The sequence below is a fragment of the Acanthisitta chloris genome, unplaced genomic scaffold (genome assembly GCF_000695815.1).
Source record: "Acanthisitta chloris isolate BGI_N310 unplaced genomic scaffold, ASM69581v1 scaffold4788, whole genome shotgun sequence".
Classification (NCBI taxonomy): Eukaryota; Metazoa; Chordata; class Aves; order Passeriformes; family Acanthisittidae; genus Acanthisitta; species Acanthisitta chloris.
The window spans coordinates 22,408-40,477 of record NW_008685303.1 but is presented as its reverse complement, the minus strand read 5'-3'; the positions used below and the strand labels follow the sequence as shown (position 1 = coordinate 40,477).

Genomic DNA, 18,070 nt, shown 5'->3' with positions numbered 1-18,070 from the left:
ATGTGTCCCTGCAATTCCCTGGGCAGGGGGCAGGGAAAACCTAGACAGAACCAGGACCATTGCCATCACTTATTCCAGCTGCTGTCAGTCACTGCTGTTTCACTGAGGCCTGGACTTGGCAGGGAGACTAAGGAGTGGAAAAACATGGTTCATCCTGCTTTTTTGCATTCCCTGACCATGAAGTACAGGAGCTGTCCCAACAGGCAAACACCTGTTGGAGGCTGCAGTGAGGCTTCCTAAAGTCAGAAGGGCCAAGCTCTAGGCTTTGCTGGACCTTCTCCCCTTCCCTTGGCTCAGCACAGGAAGGGACGGTGCTACAGGCTGATGTGTCTGAGAGCAGTTCCTGCTCTCCCAGCAGTGTGTTCATGCTGAGGGTTTTGGCATCCAACTGATGTACAGCAGCTGTGAGCTGAACCCTGTTTGGAGGCTGGCAGACCTCACCTATCCTGGCATGTGAGTTACCTGAGGATGGCATGGGGGAAAAAGAACCCAAAATCCACCTGCAGAGCAGGAGACAGTTGCCAAGAAATACCCAAGTGCTTACGTGGCCAAGGTGCACTGCCCACAAACATCACCAGGCTCTGCCAGCACTGCCACCCTCCTCCCAGCCTGCCTGGTGGTTTTCCTGTACTTAATTATACACTGCTAGTCCCCCAAACTCCAGGACCTTCAAGAAAGGAATGTCATTGTATTTGAGAAAGTCCCTATTGCCAGGATGCTGAGTGAGAAATGTCACTGTGGAAGTGCAGCAGCAGCTGCTGGTGGTGGTGGTGGCACAGGCAGAAGAAACATTTGGAAGCATTAGGATAGAGCAGCACAGTGACATATAATTAACAGAAGATGTTAAACCCCTGAATTAAAATCCACGTGATCTTCATGCTGTGTATTACAGGAATGTTGTCAGCCACACCCTAAGCCCTTGGTTGAGAAGTGGGAAAAACCCCAAGGTTACTGTTACTGAGGCCACAAAATCCGATGTGAGATGGGAGTTAAGTAATTGAGGGGTTGGGTTTGACAGCGTTTGTTAGAGCTACACAATCCACTGTGGGATTGCCCCTTTTTGAAGTGTTGGGTGTATCCTGAGCTGCTCAGACACCTTGGCTCCCCCATATGCAACCAAAAAGCTTCTCTCACTGAATTTAGTGCCAGAAAGTCAAACTAGACCACCCAGGCAGTGGGTCTCAAATAACTCATCGCTGTGAAAACTGATTCCTCTGATTACTAAGAGTTCTAAGTGTCAGAACAGCCACAATTGCCCAGGCCTTCAGAGGTTCAAAAAGTGCCATAATAGCTGGTAATTATCCACAGAGGGAAAAGTTTATGAACAGCAGTTCATGCTCATTCTGCAGGAACTTAGCTGACTTCAATCGCAGAGCACCAGGCAGGAATTACCACCTGTATTTCCCCATTTATATTCAATACAAACTCTTAATCCCTTTATGAGTTCTCTAACAGAAATGCTAAATGAAAAGGACTATTTTAGAAAACAATTAAGAAGTCTTGTTCATCAGAATCATGAAAAAAAACCCAGAGTGAACACAGGTTTCTGTTTGCAACAGGATTTTCCAAACCTGCACTCCCAGCTCTCTGCCTGTCCATAGTGTCACATTCCCAAGTGAGGATAAGTTTGAAATGCTCCTTTTTTTTTTTTCAGGCCAGCATCTCTTACATAAAACCTGGTGTACTCTGCCCTGTGAGCTCACAGATCACTCTGCATTTTTCTACTGAAACACACACCACCTTCAGACCACATTCTTGTGAACTTATAGAGAGAGGGTGCAGAAATCCAACCTGATAGGAGACCCAGACCTTAAGGACTGGGATATGAACCTGATGCCTCTGGGATAGGGGTTAGATAATTATCCCATTAAACACATCCTACGTCTGCTTAGCCAGGATAGTCTTCCACTTCTAAACAGCATCTAGCATGGTGTGAAGGCACCTTGTGTTCATCAGGTCTCTCTCATTCATGGATGCAACAAACCCAAAGATGTTACTGTTGTCTCAGTGCAAATATCTCCTGAAGGAGATAAAACAGGAGTTCTGGTGGCTTAGACTGAGCCAGAGTCCTACCTTTTCTTTGTGGGAGTGCCTTCAGTCAGCTTTTTCTCCTGCTGGTTTGAAGGAGGAATTCCAGATGGATTTGTTTTCTTGCCCATTAGTGGAACAATTTCGTTGTTGTCTTTGATCATGTTTCTGCACAGTAGATAGATTCATGGTTACTTTATTCATGCTCACTTGAAGAAAGGATAGTGACCAAACCACCTATTTACAGTCTCTTCACATGTAAGCACACAAATATTGATCTTTCTTTTCAAGCTTTTCATGTTTCAGTTGTAAGCACACAGACAGCGTGTCATGGATCAGGGCTGGAGGGTTATATACATGACTCGTGACATTTCATTCTAGGAAAACTGCCCTTAAAAGTGCTACCTTCAATCCAAGAGGGCCATAAATTCAAGGCAGTGCCTGAATTAAACTGACAGACTCCATCACAGTGACACTATGTTATCCAGAGAAAGATTACAATGACTTCTGTAAGTTGCCCTAAAGTTGTGCATATGGACAGGGAATCTGAACAGTTTGCTCTTGTCCAAGACAACTTCAGAAGAGCAGCAAAGCCCAGGAAGATCTGTGCCACAGACACAATGCACGAAGGAAGGTTCCAGATGTGAAGAATGCAAAAAATCCCTGAAGCTTTTGCTGCATTAGAATAGCAAAAGCAACAGACAGACCACAAATGCTCAGGCTGAGACAGCTAAACCATCACATGGATAACATAAAGGACTTTTGTGTCCTGGTGACCTCTCTCAACACTTCTTCAGTAAAAAAATCATGATTCTACTGGATGGAAATGATCACCACCACATGACATAAATGCAGCTTAATGCATGTCACCTGCTTACAAACACCCACAGCTTGAATTCTGGAAGTAATAATGAACAACTCTCTCCCTGTTTCTCAATCTAATACTCAAGGGCATCATTTTAAATCACTCAGGAGCATTTGCAAGCAAGAAGGTGAATCCAGGATACATTGAAATTCACTGAATGTAAACCCAGGAAGATTTACGAGGTCAGGGAGCTATTCCCGAGGAAATCAGGGGAGTGCCCTCCATACCCAAGGACAAAATTACCTTCCTGCAAGTTTGAACACAATGAATATACATTTTCCCCTCCTACTCCACTTTCCTTAATGTGACAAATGCACACACAAACTTTCTGCTCCTGTCAATGTGCCTCAGGATTCCCTCATTAAGGGAGTATCAAGACACAGGGAGCAGATTGTGGAGTGTGTTTGAAAGACACAACACCTGGTACAAGAGAGGAGCCAGGAATACCAAACACACTGATATTGGAATGCAAGTCTATTAATGCATAAACAACAAATGTTTAATTATGGGAATTTTCAACTCCAAGCACAGAGAACTGAGAATCTACAGGGCCCAAACACATGTAAGTGCAGCTGCAATGCCTTGGCACTACATGGAGGAGAAGTCTAAAGTGCTGGAGAGGACTCCTTACCTTGCAAATGTTGGCTTAAGAAACAGGCATGGAATAATTTTACATTGGGTTTTCTGCCATTGGTAGATGTGTTCACACCAGTGCAAGTTGGGAACAGGCCTAGTTTGGATGCACTTCCTAAGAATTCACAGCAGAGTTTTCATAGAAATAATTTATAGAGGGAAGGGGTTTGTCTGTGGCATTGGAAATGCAATTTGTGTCGTCTCCAGACACATGTTGTGTCAGTGAACATACTGGTAAACATTTAGTCTTAGCACAGCTAGAACAAATGACTGTTGTCTTGCTTAGTTCATATATAATTCTGCTATTTACTCCTCACCAACTACTTTAAGAATACAAAACAGTGTATGGACAAAGACATTTCCTAGCCAGAGGAAGAGGCAAATGTGATAAAGTTGACATAAATCAAATATAAGAGGCCGAGAATAGGATGGAGATGGACATTAAACAGCTTCACAAAAGAAGTGACTTTGAAGGAAGAGAATAATTGGAAACAGACCAAAAAGTGTATCAGCAAAAGCAGGTGCCAAGTTGAGAGAGGCACAGCTGGGAGGTGTGTGGAGTCAGAGGGGTCAGAGAGTGGCAGGAAGAGGTGGAGAAATAAAGACCAAGGTTAAACCTCTAAAGCACACAAGGCCACGGGGAAGAGCCTCTCGTTTGTGAGCAGTGCTGGAGCTGCTCAGACAGAGCAACACATTTCAGCAAGGGCAGCAAGGCAAAGCCCCATCTGCAGCCAGGGGTCACCACAGAGATTTCAGCACTGGCTCCAGAGCAGGCAGCATCATTTAGGAGAGCTGCAAAGAGTCAAAGGCAGCATTGAACTAAAGCACACAAGGCCACGGGGAAGAGCCTCTCGTTTGTGAGCAGTGCTGGAGCTGCTCAGACAGAGCAACACATTTCAGCAAGGGCAGCAAGGCAAAGCCCCATCTGCAGCCAGGGGTCACCACAGAGATTTCAGCACTGGCTCCAGAGCAGGCAGCATCATTTAGGAGAGCTGCAAAGAGTCAAAGGCAGCATTGAAGCTGGATGATGATACCCTCGGTGGAAACAATTTGGGAAGGAAGAAGAGAAAAGATTCACTTTTGAATACAGGGACTAATCTTGCAAAAGCACACAGGGGATTTGGCTGTAGTCTCAGTCAAAAAAGCCTATTTTAAATGAGACCTCAGCTCACAAGCAAATAACTGCAGGCACAGTACAGCAGAGCCTTGTTACAGTGCTGAGGTTGCGTCTGCTTCGTTTTTAATCTCCATTAATTGTATGCTTAGAGGGACACTCAGCTCGAGCTTTCATCAGCAGCTTCCAGTGCACTATCATTGTCTGCAATCTGTGACATCCAGAGAAAAACAGTGCAACAGGCTGCAGAGTGTCAAGTCATAAGCAGTGCAGCTGACCCAGCCTGATATGGAATGTTGTCTTTTGTTGTAACTACTTTCTGCTCCCATTATCTTGTTAATTGTTCTTTACAGGCCACCAGAGAAGTGGCTTATTTGAAGTGGGCAGTGTTGATTTATAATGCTAAGGATTACTGTGAAGGGGATCTGGGGACACTGAGGACTTGGTATCTCACCTTCAGCAGCTGGAGGGAGCTGGGGGTGTTCAGCCTGGAGAAGAGGAGGCTCAGGGGAGACCTCATCACCCTCTGCAACTCCCTGACAGGAGGTTGGAGTCAGGTGGGGGTTGGTCTCTTCTCCCAGGCACCCAGCAGGAGGACAAGAGGGCACAGACTCAAGCTCTGCCAGGGGAGGGTTAGGTTGGATATTAGGAAGAGATTTTTTTAATGGAGAGAGAGTGCTCAGGCATTGGAATGTGCTGCCCAGGGAGGTGGTGGATTCCCCATCCCTGGAGGTTTTCAAGCTGAGACTGGATGTGGCACTTAGTGCCATGGTCTAGTGACCACAGTAGGGTTGGACTTGATGATCTTGGAGGTCTTTTCCAACCCAGTTTATTCTATGATTTTATGCAAAATTGTTTATCTGTAAGGGTGAATTGGATTCTGCCATTCCTATAGCACATGGCACTTTACACACCATCACAGACTCACCTTGTCTGAGAGGAAGAAAAATCATACATATCTATATAGCTTAATAACTAATATGATGTGGCTAAAGAGAGAACCCTACAAGTCAAAATAAACACTCAGCTGTGCTACCATGGCACAAAGGTCTCTTCTTCCTTAAGGGTAAAGAAAGGGAAGTGACTACCAATAGCTGTTCCATTCACAGGATCCTTTGAACAGACTATGACACTTTCCAGCACTGACAACCTAATTCTTACTGGCTCATAAAACAGAAATCCCCTCCCTGAGGGGAAAGCTGATAAAGCTTCATTCTGACTTGTGCTTTACTTATGGCATTAGGAGTTCTGTCAGCAGAAAGTTACACTTGGTACTAAGATTTTCATCTTTCTGTTAGTTATTTACACTTTTGAGGGGCATTAATAGACCTCAGGTGCTAACAAAAAGTCATTTTCTTCTTGGTGAGAAATTTGTACTTGAAGGTTTTTCCCTAACAGAAATGTTAAAAGATTCTGTGAAAAGCAATGTTTTTCCCTGAGGAAAAATTCTTTAACATTATTTATCTATTTCTGAACTAAATAAAACTAAGAAATTTTACTGAGTTGAAAGCCTATTCTACTAGTCTAGAGTTTTTTCTTTCAGTGGTCACTAGAGTAACTGAAACTCTCAGTGGAAGATGAATTTGTTTAGTTTAGCTTGTATGATATTATATTTTGGATCCCCTTGGCACAGGAAATAGGAAGTGTAACACTGATTTGGGCTGATAAACACAAATGAAATCAGGTCTATCTTTCTTCACTTCCAAAAGCCCAAGGAGTCACTGGCACAGCTCGGGAGAAAGATTCATCAACTACAGAACCAGAAACAAGCACCACAGGAAAACATTCTCTGTTTGAAGGATCAGTTTCATCTCTATCTGTACAAGATTTCACTCTCTCCAGAAGCATCACACCTAGCCCAAACACCCACAGAAGTCCCAGAGAACTCACCCTCCTTACGACACCTCCATTTCGGCATGGACGAGGCGACTCGGATCTGCCCGAGTGAAGATCAGAGCAGGGACCCACAGCCACTGCAACAACACCTGGAGCTCCCCTGCCAAATGAGTCAAACCACATTCAGCCTCAAAACTACCCTGCAAACACAAACCCACCCTCCTCCAGGCAGCTGGTGTGCCCTGCTGGGAGCAGACAGGTCCAGCACCGAAGCACTGCGAGGCACACGGGGTTGGCTACGTCTGAAATTAGGGAGCAGAGAGAAACTTGCTAGACAACAAACTCTTTACTTCATAGCTGCCAAAGTGGGATGACACACACAGGCAGTAATTACACACTGAAATGTTACTAAAGCTGAGTTGCTCAGGGATGACTTAATGGCAGCAGTAGGATATCTCCAGCAATCTCTGCTCTGCAGTTTACATACTGTTTTCAAAGGAAAATGGTGATGCACATGTATTTGGGTGGTAAATGACACCCTTTGTGTTATGCTCAGTTTATTACATAGCATGGAGCCACTCAGAAGCAGAAATGAGAAAATGCTCATTGCTCCCGCAAAGCAAAAAAGATTTTGCTGTTGCTTTGAAAAAGTAGAACTGGCCTTAGAAAATATTACACTTTCACAGGAATGTCAGTGAAAACACAGTGGGTGCATTTAGATGTTTCTCTACCTATAGCAGTGGCTGATAAACGCATCCCCACGGGGGCTGAGGGAACACAGACAGTTGGGTTTCACACAAACTGTCCTGGTGTTACTCTGTGCTGCACAGGGAATGGCATTTCTCAGCTTGTCTAGTGCTGAGCTGTTGAGCAATGGCTGGTGCAGAGTTGTTTCGGGACATGCCAGAAGAGTGATCAGAGGTTCCTCCACTCTTTTTATAGAGTCTTCCCATTATCACCAGAAATAGCATGTTAAAAACTCTTTGCAGAGAGGCCTGACAGGTGCACTCAGAGCTGCTGGTCCATACCTGGTTATTAGATGGGAATTTAAGGGGAGCTATGCAAGCAGCAAAACTGGAATCTTTCTCCAGCTGGAGACAAGGGAAGAAAGAGTCGAGTTTGGGTGGGGTTTGTTTGGGTAGGAGGTAGATCAAAAACTTGGAAGTAAACCCCAAATATCTTAGGATACTATGACCCAGATCCAGACATTTTGATACAAAGAATGTGGCTTTGAAACACATCTACAAACTGCAGGTAAACTCCTCCTGGTCCTGACACAGCTATCTTTAAAACCAGGACTGCTGGGGATTACACTTGCCTCTGATGTTGTGTGTGGAATGCCAGGAGCACACAGATCTTGTGTGTGGAATGCCAGGAGCACTGCACTGATCCTGGTAATGAATCAGCTTCCCAAGAGCTGTGTGGGGAAACAGGCTGTGCCCAGACTGGCTGGATTTGGCACTAGGGGATACCTTTGGCTGGATGTGCTGAGCTCACATCCAGCTTTGCCTGACACGAATTTATGGTGATAAATTCCAAGCTCTGTATCAGGAAAAGTTGTTCATGTCCTGTCAAATGACTGTGCCTAAGTTAATACAGGACAACCCAGAGTCAGCTGCTTTGATGGTCTCTTAGCTGCTGGTGTAACAACCTGGATAAGGACCAAATCCTGCTGTTTCATCCTGCCTGGGAGAGCACCAGCTTAGTTCCCAACACAAACTGTGAGAAACTGTTTAATTGAAGTCACTCTGAGGATGGAAATGTGAAAATAGGCAGAGCTAGATTAGATCTGGGTGAAGGAGCATTTGAGGACTTTTGCTTTACCTCTGGCATCAACCACAGTAGAAGAAATCCTTTTGCAGAGGAGAGAAAATGAGTTTGGCAGCAAGAAGGACTTTGAACTCAGAAAGCAGCTATATCTGAAAGCCCCCAGATCTGTGTGGTTTAGCAGAATAGAGGACCTAGCAGTGTGGTCTATTTATAATGTAGTGGCAGTTATCCAAACAGAAAAACTGGGACAAGATGCAGCAGGAGAGGCAGAGCCCTGTTCCACACCTGCCTGGGGAAAGGTGCAGAAGATTGTAGGACCTGTTAACAGTTCACACATCAGAGTTACACCTCATCCTGCCTGTTCTGCATTAACAGCTTCTTCTTGTGTTTTGAGGACAGTTTGACTCTCTGAACCTGAGTGTGGCTTTTTCTCTTCAACTATCAGATCCAGGGAACAGGAGCCCAGGCTGTTTCTGGCTAATCTGCCTTAGAACAGATAAGGACATCACGTGCTGCACATAGGTGTTGTGAGCCTGAACTGAGCTATTTTTAAGGACAGACTTCAGAGCCAGGAAATGAGAGGCAGAACTGGAGTAATTCATAGCTGTGCAAACATTTTCTTACAGTTTTAATCATTAACCTGCTTAACCTTTTTATTTCTGGACCTGCTCCACCCTTGGGTTTCTGGCAGGGCCAACACTTGTCAGAAGCCATGGAGGGTTTTGCAATAGGCTCTGTCATGAGCAGAGCATTTTATAGACTTTTACAGCAGTCACCAGCTGCTTCAGATACTGAAGAGATGCCAGAAAGGTCAGGAGCATTAATAACCTGCATCTCCTGTGAAAAATCACTTGAAAACTTGAGCTTTGGAGAGTCTGTGCAGCACAAAGAAGCAGCAGAAACCTTATTTGGCATTATTTTGTTTTCCTAGCAAGTGCTAGACACACTAGGAACTAAAATGAACAAGATGAAGGAAACCCCAGATGGGAGGGATGGAGAACTTGGAGATGTGCCATCTGACATCACCCAGGCAGAGCTGCATTTTCCCTTCTGCTGATACATGACACGATCCCAGCCAAACCTGCATTAGAAGCTCTGAGATTTTATAGTTAATTCTGTGATTTTCAGTACCCCAACAGAGTCACTAAGAGGAAAAGCCATGATCTAAAAGCATTTTTAACAGTAAGTAACAGCAAGAATATTTGTAATTCTCTTAGTGTCAGAATTCCATTCCTCAAGTGCCTTCAAAATAATCCACAAGTTAAGGATTCAAACACTGAGCATCCCAACTAGCAGTGGCAGCCCAATATCCCTGAGCAGAGTGTTTAATGGATGTCTTTCATGATCTTTCACCATGGAAAAAGTACATTTAAATTCTCTTTGCTTCTGTGGAAAAGGATTCAGAGTTGCTGATCTGTTGTGGGAAGAATCCACAAGTTATCCCACAAAAGTTATGGCTTTAAATGTATGTGTATGTCTAATGCTAATAGCACAATTTATGTCGAGAAACCACATGAAGATGTAATTCTGTAAAGAAATTATCATTTTCTTATAGTTTTTTCAGCTGACTTTTAGCCAGAGAGAAGGAAGGAAGGAGGAGAGACTAGGAAAGTCACAACAGGATGGTCACAGGTTTATCCAACTACAGCACAGAAAGGGAACTTTGCTGCCAGTTTTGTGTTTTAGGAGAGGCTAAATGCTACAGCCACCACATAGGGTGATGCTGTAGCAAGGCAAAGCTCTCCTGATCCTACTGACTTGCTTGCTAGTATTGAACTCTGGATTTTAAGTGTCATTTTGTGGGTACATATTCAATCCCCAGCACTGGGAGGTCATGCGTGACTGTTCTCTTGTCAGTCAGTTGTCTCTCTTGCCACAGATCTTTTAATGCTCCCAGAAAACACTGCCTCAGATAAAAGATACGTCATCCCACCTTAAATCAACAACCTTGATCCCTTAGGGCATTTGACACCAACTTTATAAGGCAAAAATAATGCTTTTGGACACACACACACACTGTGCTAAATCCCAGGGAATAAACACTTCAGATTCTGAGCCTGTTGCTTGCAGAACAAAACCAGCATAACACTGACTGCTCTCTGAGTACAGAGCTCCAGCCACATACAGCATTACAGGACAATGCTCTCCTCATGCCTCCACTCAGCTAAACTTGTCCTGAGATCATATCTGAGTGCTGCTACACACATGCACAAAGAGTTTCTCACACCTCTCCAGACAACTGAGCAGCACTTGCAAATATTTGCACATTATACTCATGAACTGGGAGATAAGAGGTTGTTTTATGCATCTGAGCAACAGAGAAATGAATTAGCCTGTAAGTGTGTGACTATCACCTAACTGGAGACAGCCTAGTGGAAAAGCATTCCAGGAAAACACTGGGATATCACTTACCAGTTGGTGCAGTCTGGACTGCAGGGACGAGTCAGCCTCTTTGGCAAGGTTGTTGTGCATATTTGCATGACATACATGCCTGGAGATTTTATTCCTGAGAGACTCCTGCCATAAAAAAGGAGTCCCATTCCCAAGAGGATAGAGAAGAGTCACTGGATCCTCCATCACAAGTATATTTCCTGCAGCTGTGTTGCTATGCAGTTTATTCTTTTGCTTGGGCAAGGAAAAATAAACCCAAAGGGAGACAAAGCTGGTGTGCCAAAGAAACAGCATTATTGTTGGGCCTATCAAAACTCCCCAGACACCCTAATTATTTCCTGTTCCTCCAAACTCCATTGCCTGGACCCAGTTCAAGCTGCTCTCCAGCTGCAGTGCTGCTGCCCTGAGACTCCTGCTCATCACAACAAGCTGCACTGCTCAGGACACTCCTCAGTCTGTCTCTGCTCTTGTCTTCCTTTCTCTAGCTGAGCCTGGGAACATGAACATTTGCATTCAGCATCTGAGGAGCATCCAGCACAGCAGTGCCCTGCTGAGCCATGGCCAGAGCTCCCAGAGGCTGCTCTAATGCATACACGTGGAGAAAAACAGACTAGAGAAGAGTCTGATGCTATATCTCAGCTTCTACCCCCTCTCTCCCTGCCAAAGAAGGACAACTGCCTCCCTTCCTCCCTTATTATACCCCCTCTCCACCCGATAGTGTGCTCACTTCCACCTGCAGCTCTCTAATTCCTGCATCTGTGGCCACTTTCCTATCCAGGGGTGGGCTCAGTCATGGATAAGGTGAGAGAAGTGCAGTAAAAATTCACTTTATCTAAGTGGCACCAGTATTTGACTTTAGGTCACGGTTATCCCTTGTCTTGGCAAAGTTACAGGGACTACATAAGCACGAGAAAATAATAAGGGATGGGAAGAATGGATCTGTTACTATCTTCCTGTATCCTTTCCTGCATTTGTGCTGTTGTTAGTGTTCCCTGACACTCCCAAGGCAAAAAGTAACTCCAAACCTACAAAGACCTTTGCCAGACCTGACTCTAGAGATGTGCAGGGTGGTGGGTGCTTGGCCCTGTCCTGTGTGCATGTCCTGGCTGCTGGTGCCCAGTCAGTGGGGGAGGGTCCCACGGGCATGCTGCCACCTTTGGAGGAAAAAATAAAACCAGTTTTAAGACCATGAGCTATGCATTTTCTACTTCCCTTAGCTCCCAGTCCACAGTCCCCCAGGAGTGAACCATGTCTCCTGTGTGACACAACATCACACTCCAGTGGAGTTCTTCAAAGCACAAACCTTGCTTGGCTCTTCAGCCTCACATTCCAATTAGGTCAGGGTTGTGTTCCAACTCTTTCAGTGTGAGTTTGTACCCTCAGTAAATCTTCAGTTGTGGTGCAAAGTCTCTGGTAACGCTGAGCAGTGCAAGGGAATTAAGCAACATGAAAATGCCTCCAGGAATACACTGTGAAGCAAGTGTGGCCCCACCTATATGCTACTTTTTTTTTTTTCTCAAGTTTGTACTGCCACAGTTTGACTCAAGTAATTTTTGGAGGGTGATCAACGAAACTGGGAGGAACTTTGATGTTATAATAATTTCAGGTTGAACTAATGGTTCAGTCATTTGATTTTGAAGAAATGTCCCTTGTGAAAAGGTAAAGATTTTCATCTGTCTCATCCATCTAAATCTGGGGAATAGCTCATTCCCCTTCTCCCTCCAAAGATCTGTTAAGACATGTAAAAAATAAGAGGGGAACAAAAATTCACCCACTGTCATGTCTTAAACTGAGAACCAAACTTAGCATCAGCTGTAGCAGCATGAGATGCTCACAAACCATAACAGAATAAAGTCCCTGCAGGTCCCTTCCAATTTTATGTTCTTCCTGGAAAATAAGAGAAGCAGAACTGAAGGTGAACATCTGCCAGTTGACATAAACCCTCAGATTCTTTGGTTCCCCAAAACAAGAGACCCAAACCCTGCATGTCCCACCTTGCTCTAGTCAGGATGGCACAGGATAAATTGGCTAACATGGGCTGATGTTTGAAACTCCCACTGCTTCCAAAGGGAGTTCTTTGGGCAGACACACATTGTATGTGCTCGATATAAAGCTCATCTTTCCAGGATACATTTTCCCTGTCTCAGTTTCGACCCATTATTCTAATTAAAACCTCTTTTATTATGCAAATCATCTCCTCTCTTTGTCAATGCTTCAGTTTTCAGTTACTCAGTGCTTAGCTAAGATAGAGTTGTTTCCATTTGTTCCTGCTAATCAGCCTCTTGGAAAACCTCCTTTCCAGCCCTAAACTCCTCTCTCCTGGATCTTGCTGCTAATTGCCTTCCTCTTTGCCAACCAAACACTCCTGACCTTCCCCCTCTGACTAACAGGAACTAAGGACATGAACTCTTTTCTCCAGGTGGATCATTATCCACATTCTCCCTTGGAGTAAGAGGAACTGTCTGGGCTAAACCTACTATGCCAGCCTGGAAAGCAATGACTTTGACTTAGTAACATGGCTTAAAACTGCTCTTACTGGCCCAGTGAGTAGGACACTTCCTTTAGTTCCCGTAATTAGGAGTTGCTTTCCAGCTGACATGGCAATTCCAGGTGACACCAGTTTTCATACCAACATTCCAATGATCAAAATGTTGATTTTAAAGCCTGATAATAGCAATGACTGAGACAAACTCTTCTGGATGATGATGGAGACTGTAAACCTTGGTGATTCCAGAATTGTTGGCACCTACTCATGCCCACTCCTTGCCTGCACACTGAGACAGGAAGAGTTACTAATGGTTACTAATGGTGATGTGGCTCTGCCACAATATCACAAACACACCAGGAACACAACAATCCAATGAGGTCAGTTGGTTGATTTCTCCTCCTTCCCAGAAAAACAGCTGCACTTCACCATGTATTTTGAAGATGAACTTCTGATGGAGGAGAAATTTGGTCCATATTTTCTCTGTGGAAACTCTTCCAGAGGCAGAAGTAATCCCAGGCTGCATGGTGTGGGTGATGGAAAGCACTTCAGAGCCCTATAACCACATCAAGAAGACCCAGGATGTCTATACTGCATCTGGCAGAGTCAATTAAATCCTCTTCCTCCCAAGCCCTAGTGAATCCATGCTTGGGCCTGATGGAGCCTTGGCAGAAGTATCCTCCACTGCAAAATATTCTCTCTAATGCATGCAAGATGGTGTTCAACATCCTGATCATCAGTTTATCTGGGATTTTTAATAGATATGGAATTCTTTGAGCTTGGAAGAAATTTGTCCAAAAACACTGTATACAATTCCTATTGCTGGGATTCTGAAAATTTCAGGCATCAGAACCTGAGTCCACTGGCTTCATCCCTTAGACCTACGGGGTTGGCAGGATCCCCTGTGCTCTCTAGCACAGCAGCACTTGCTGGGCACACACTGTGTGGATTTTTTGAGCCTTGAGGACTCCAGCAAAGATGTATGAGTGAGCAACATGTGATATCGATGCCACAGAAGAGTGACAGGTGTTTGGCACAGATAAATATGATTCTGCACCATTAGTTTGAGCAGCAAAGCAAGGCAGCAGAGGGAGAGGGGCTGTCCTGGGGCCAGGCAGCTCTGGGGTACCCCGGGGGACAGGCAGCAGCCCTGCACAGGGCTTGGGGGCCCTCTGGTGGGCCCTGGGCTGCCCTGGACCCCACTGACAACTGCCCTGTGCTGCCCGAGAGGGGATTAACACTACTGTTTAATTAGGATAAGGCCTGTTTAGCCTCCAGCCCAGCTGTAGCAGGGGGCACAACCAGCACACACGTACAGGCTGCACACACAAACAGGCTGTGGCTCCAAGGTTTTTTGGGCAGGATGTGTGTTTTTCTCAACTAACTCAGAAATCAGGAGTTTGAAAGGCTCAACAGCTCAGTTTCCATGGCTCACTAGACCACCGCATCTCAAGTATAGCAATGCTGTTAATACTGAGCTTGCAATTTGCTTTTCCACAGGTTCATCAGCCCGTTTTTGCCCTTCCAGTGAAGTGCAGCCCAACTCAGCTTGTCCAGTTCACCTCTTCCTGCTATCTCCATCCCACACACATTTGCAGTCATTGCTAATTACAGCTGTCACCCACAGACAGGAGGTGAGCACAGCAACACCCTTCATTTCTCCTGCTCTTGGGCCACTGTGGTTATGGGGAGCTGGTGGACATGTGCAGTTGTCCTACCTGATCATCTCATATTAAGCACTTAGTGTGGACACAAATTAATGTGATTAATAACTGTGAGAGGACAGATTTTTACCACCTGCAAGCCTCAAAGAATAGCATGGGAACCATGTGCTGTTTCTAACCATGCTCAGGGTGAAACAATTATGCAAACTTCAAACTATAAAACTCCCCAAGGGCTTAAGACATGGATTCTGCAAGACCATGCAAAACACGTCTGCCAAGGTGAGTAGAACCACCACAAAGCAACCCAAGTAAAGGTAATTTATTGCCAGGCCATGCTCCTCCTCAGTGGAGGTGTCTAGAAGAAGGGACAGAAAGGTGCTGGTCCTGGCAAAGCTATTCTTAAAGGACAAATCCTTCCTGACAAGCCACTTCTCTTCCCTGAGGGTTAAGTGCAGCCCTCCAGCCTGAGAGTCTTTGTCCCTTCAGAACCAGTGTGTCCCCTGCAGGCATCCCACCCTGTCTGCCTGAGCAAACCCACCTTCAGCTCCAAGGGCAATTCCCTGTGCCTAGCTGGAATGAAAATCAAAGAAGTAAACTGGCAAAGAGTCTGCCAGCTGAGTCTGAATAAACATGTGCAACACTGGATTGGAGTGACTGCCAAACAATACCTCCCTATCTTGTGCTCAGCTCTGGCCCCTCAGTTCAGGAGGAACATTGAGGGGCTGGAGCAGGTCCAGAGAAGAGCAACGAGGCTGGGGAAGAGACTGGAGCACAAGTGCCATGAGGAGAGGCTGAGGGAGCTGGGGGTGTTCAGCCTGGAGAAGAGGAGGCTCAGGGGAGACCTCATCACCCTCTGCAACTCCCTGACAGGAGGTTGGAGTCAGGTGGGGGTTGGTCTCTTCTCCCAGGCAACCAGCAGCAGGACAAGAGGGCACAGACTCAAGCTCTGCCAGAGGAGGTTTGGGCTGGATATCAGGAAGAGATTTTTTCCAGACAGAGTGATCAGACATTGGAATGTGCTGCCCAGGGAGGTGGTGGATTCACCATCTCTGGATGTTTCTATGGTGAGACTGGATGTGGCACTTAGTGCCATGGTCTAGTAACTACAGTAGGGTTGGACTGATGATCTTGAAGGTCTTTTCCAACCTGGCTGATTCTATGATCTGTGGGTAACAAACTCCTGCCCATTGCAGGAACTGAGCGATGATATAGCTGGAAATTCTGAGAGGTTAGGAATAACTCCCTCTAGGAAAGCGGGATGATTTTGTTTGCTTTCCAGAGAAGACTAAGGGATTTTTAAAATGCAACCACAACCCTCACCTGTACCACCCTATCCCATAATACAGGGCATTTACATTTGTAGCCACAGCATTATGGTGAGGTGTTTTCAGCTGAATTATAGCATTTCTGGTTTGTTTTAAGGAGTTCCCTGCAAGTCTTTGTTATCTTGTTGGAGCAGAAAGGGACAGGAAGGCAAAGACTCTACCCTGTGCACATTACCCAGGGCAGCTGATCAATCCTTCTGGATAGGCACTGGATGTAAATCAAGGTGGAATTTAAGCAGTGGATTAGGTCTCTACCCATGATGAGAAATGGATCTCTCCCAGGGAAAACAGAAAATTCCTGAATGCTTTCTAGCTATATCATGATCCTGGTGTCCTTCCAAGCATAAATTTGCCCTGGCACACAAAAGCATGGAGATCATCAGCTACATTTTGCTGCTCAGCTTCTTTCTACATTTACTCTGAGTGGTTTTAATGATGAATTATTTGACTGGCTCAGCTTGTCCTGCCTACTTAGCTGTGCTGGTTTCACACGTGGATTGTCTCTTGCTGTGCTCAGCATGGAGCATAATGAAGTCTTGAGTGGAACCTATAGAATGCTACCAAGTGTTCAGAGATGCACCTTTGTAATGGTATGAGACTGAACACACCTACTTTAAACATATTTTGTGGTTTCCCTGTCCACCTGAGACATTAAATCCTGATTATTTCTGGTTTAAATGCTGTTTTTTTCCAAGCAATTCTTTCAAATCCTTTGACAAGTTTCTCTGGTTCTCCCCTACAATGAAATAACATTTGTCCTGAATGATATTAAGCAAAGAAACAAGAATTACAAGTCCTCTAGATGGTGCTACTATGTCAAATAAAGCAGCTGAATGTTTGAAGATTTTCTTGGTATACATTGCTGTAGTTCCCCAGCAGAAAGGAGCACAGGGAGAAATCCTGACCCCAGCAAAAGAAGTGATGTCACACAACCCAAAACTCCACCACAGTGTTAGCAGCAAAGGGCAGTTTGTGTGTAAATACACTGATTTTGTTAAGAGTTGTGAATGTTTCAGTACCTTAATAAATGCAGAGAAATTACAAGATGGATTGCTGAAAATTATCTTTGCTCAATTTTCTGTGGCTTTGATTTCCAATTTTGCCACGAATTTTGTATTGGCCCTTCCACTGTGCCACGTTTCCACCCCAGTGAGTCAGGTGAGTGTTCCCTGAGCCTGTGGGAGTGTCCCAGCCCAGGCACCAGGAGCTTTCCCTGGCAGAGGCTCTGTGCGTGTTCTGGCACATTTTCACAGCAGCACTTTAGCACAGCTGTACTTCAGATGCAACCACAGGAACAGTGGTTAAACACTCTGTTGACTCAAGGATACTTGGATATGCACTTTGGCTTGGGCATTGAAGGCTGTTAGGGCTAAGTGCTTTAGTGATACAAGGAAAGAAAGTAAAACAATTTACCTTTCCTTGCCCAGCACAGGTCCAGCACTGAAGTATTGGCCCAGCTGTCTGTAAGACAGATTTTCTTATCCTTAGCTCTTTTCCATCCAGTCACTTTTCAAGAGGATGCCAAAGTTCCTCTTAGTCTTTCCTCTCCTTCCAGGGCTCCCATCTGCAGTGTTGGAACATCTGCCTATTTTCTCTTTGAGATGTTTTCCCTGCTTCTCTTTGTACATCCATCCAGATGGATTTGCAGCACCAGATTTCTTTCCCTCTGTGGTTGCTGTCAAAGTTAAGAACAAAAACTTTCTGGTTTCAAGATTGTGATTGCTGTACATTATTATACATCTGACCTTTGAAACATATATTCTCTATAACCACTATCTCTTACTTTGTGCAAAGTTCATCTGTCATCTAAATAAATGTCAAATTTGGGATCTTGTTAAGCCTTTAGCCTCAGTCACAATAACTATGAATTTCTGGACTTTACTCAGTCTAAGAGAAACATTTCTTTCATTGATTTTGACTATTCAACCTTTAAAATCTTACAGAGGATATTTGTTCTCG

At 44.9% G+C, this 18,070-nt stretch overlaps 1 protein-coding gene across 1 annotated transcript in view; it reads right to left on the bottom strand.

The window, feature by feature from the left end:
* The window catches only part of TRPV3 (transient receptor potential cation channel, subfamily V, member 3), a 14,899-nt gene extending 12,707 nt beyond the window's left edge, over positions 1 to 2,192 (bottom strand). Inside the window, exon 1 of the mRNA XM_009079701.1 lies at positions 2,074 to 2,192. Within this exon, the coding sequence (XP_009077949.1) occupies positions 2,074 to 2,192 (119 nt within the window). The remainder of the gene's footprint in view (positions 1 to 2,073) is intronic.
* Positions 2,193 to 18,070: the final 15,878 nt, after the last annotated feature.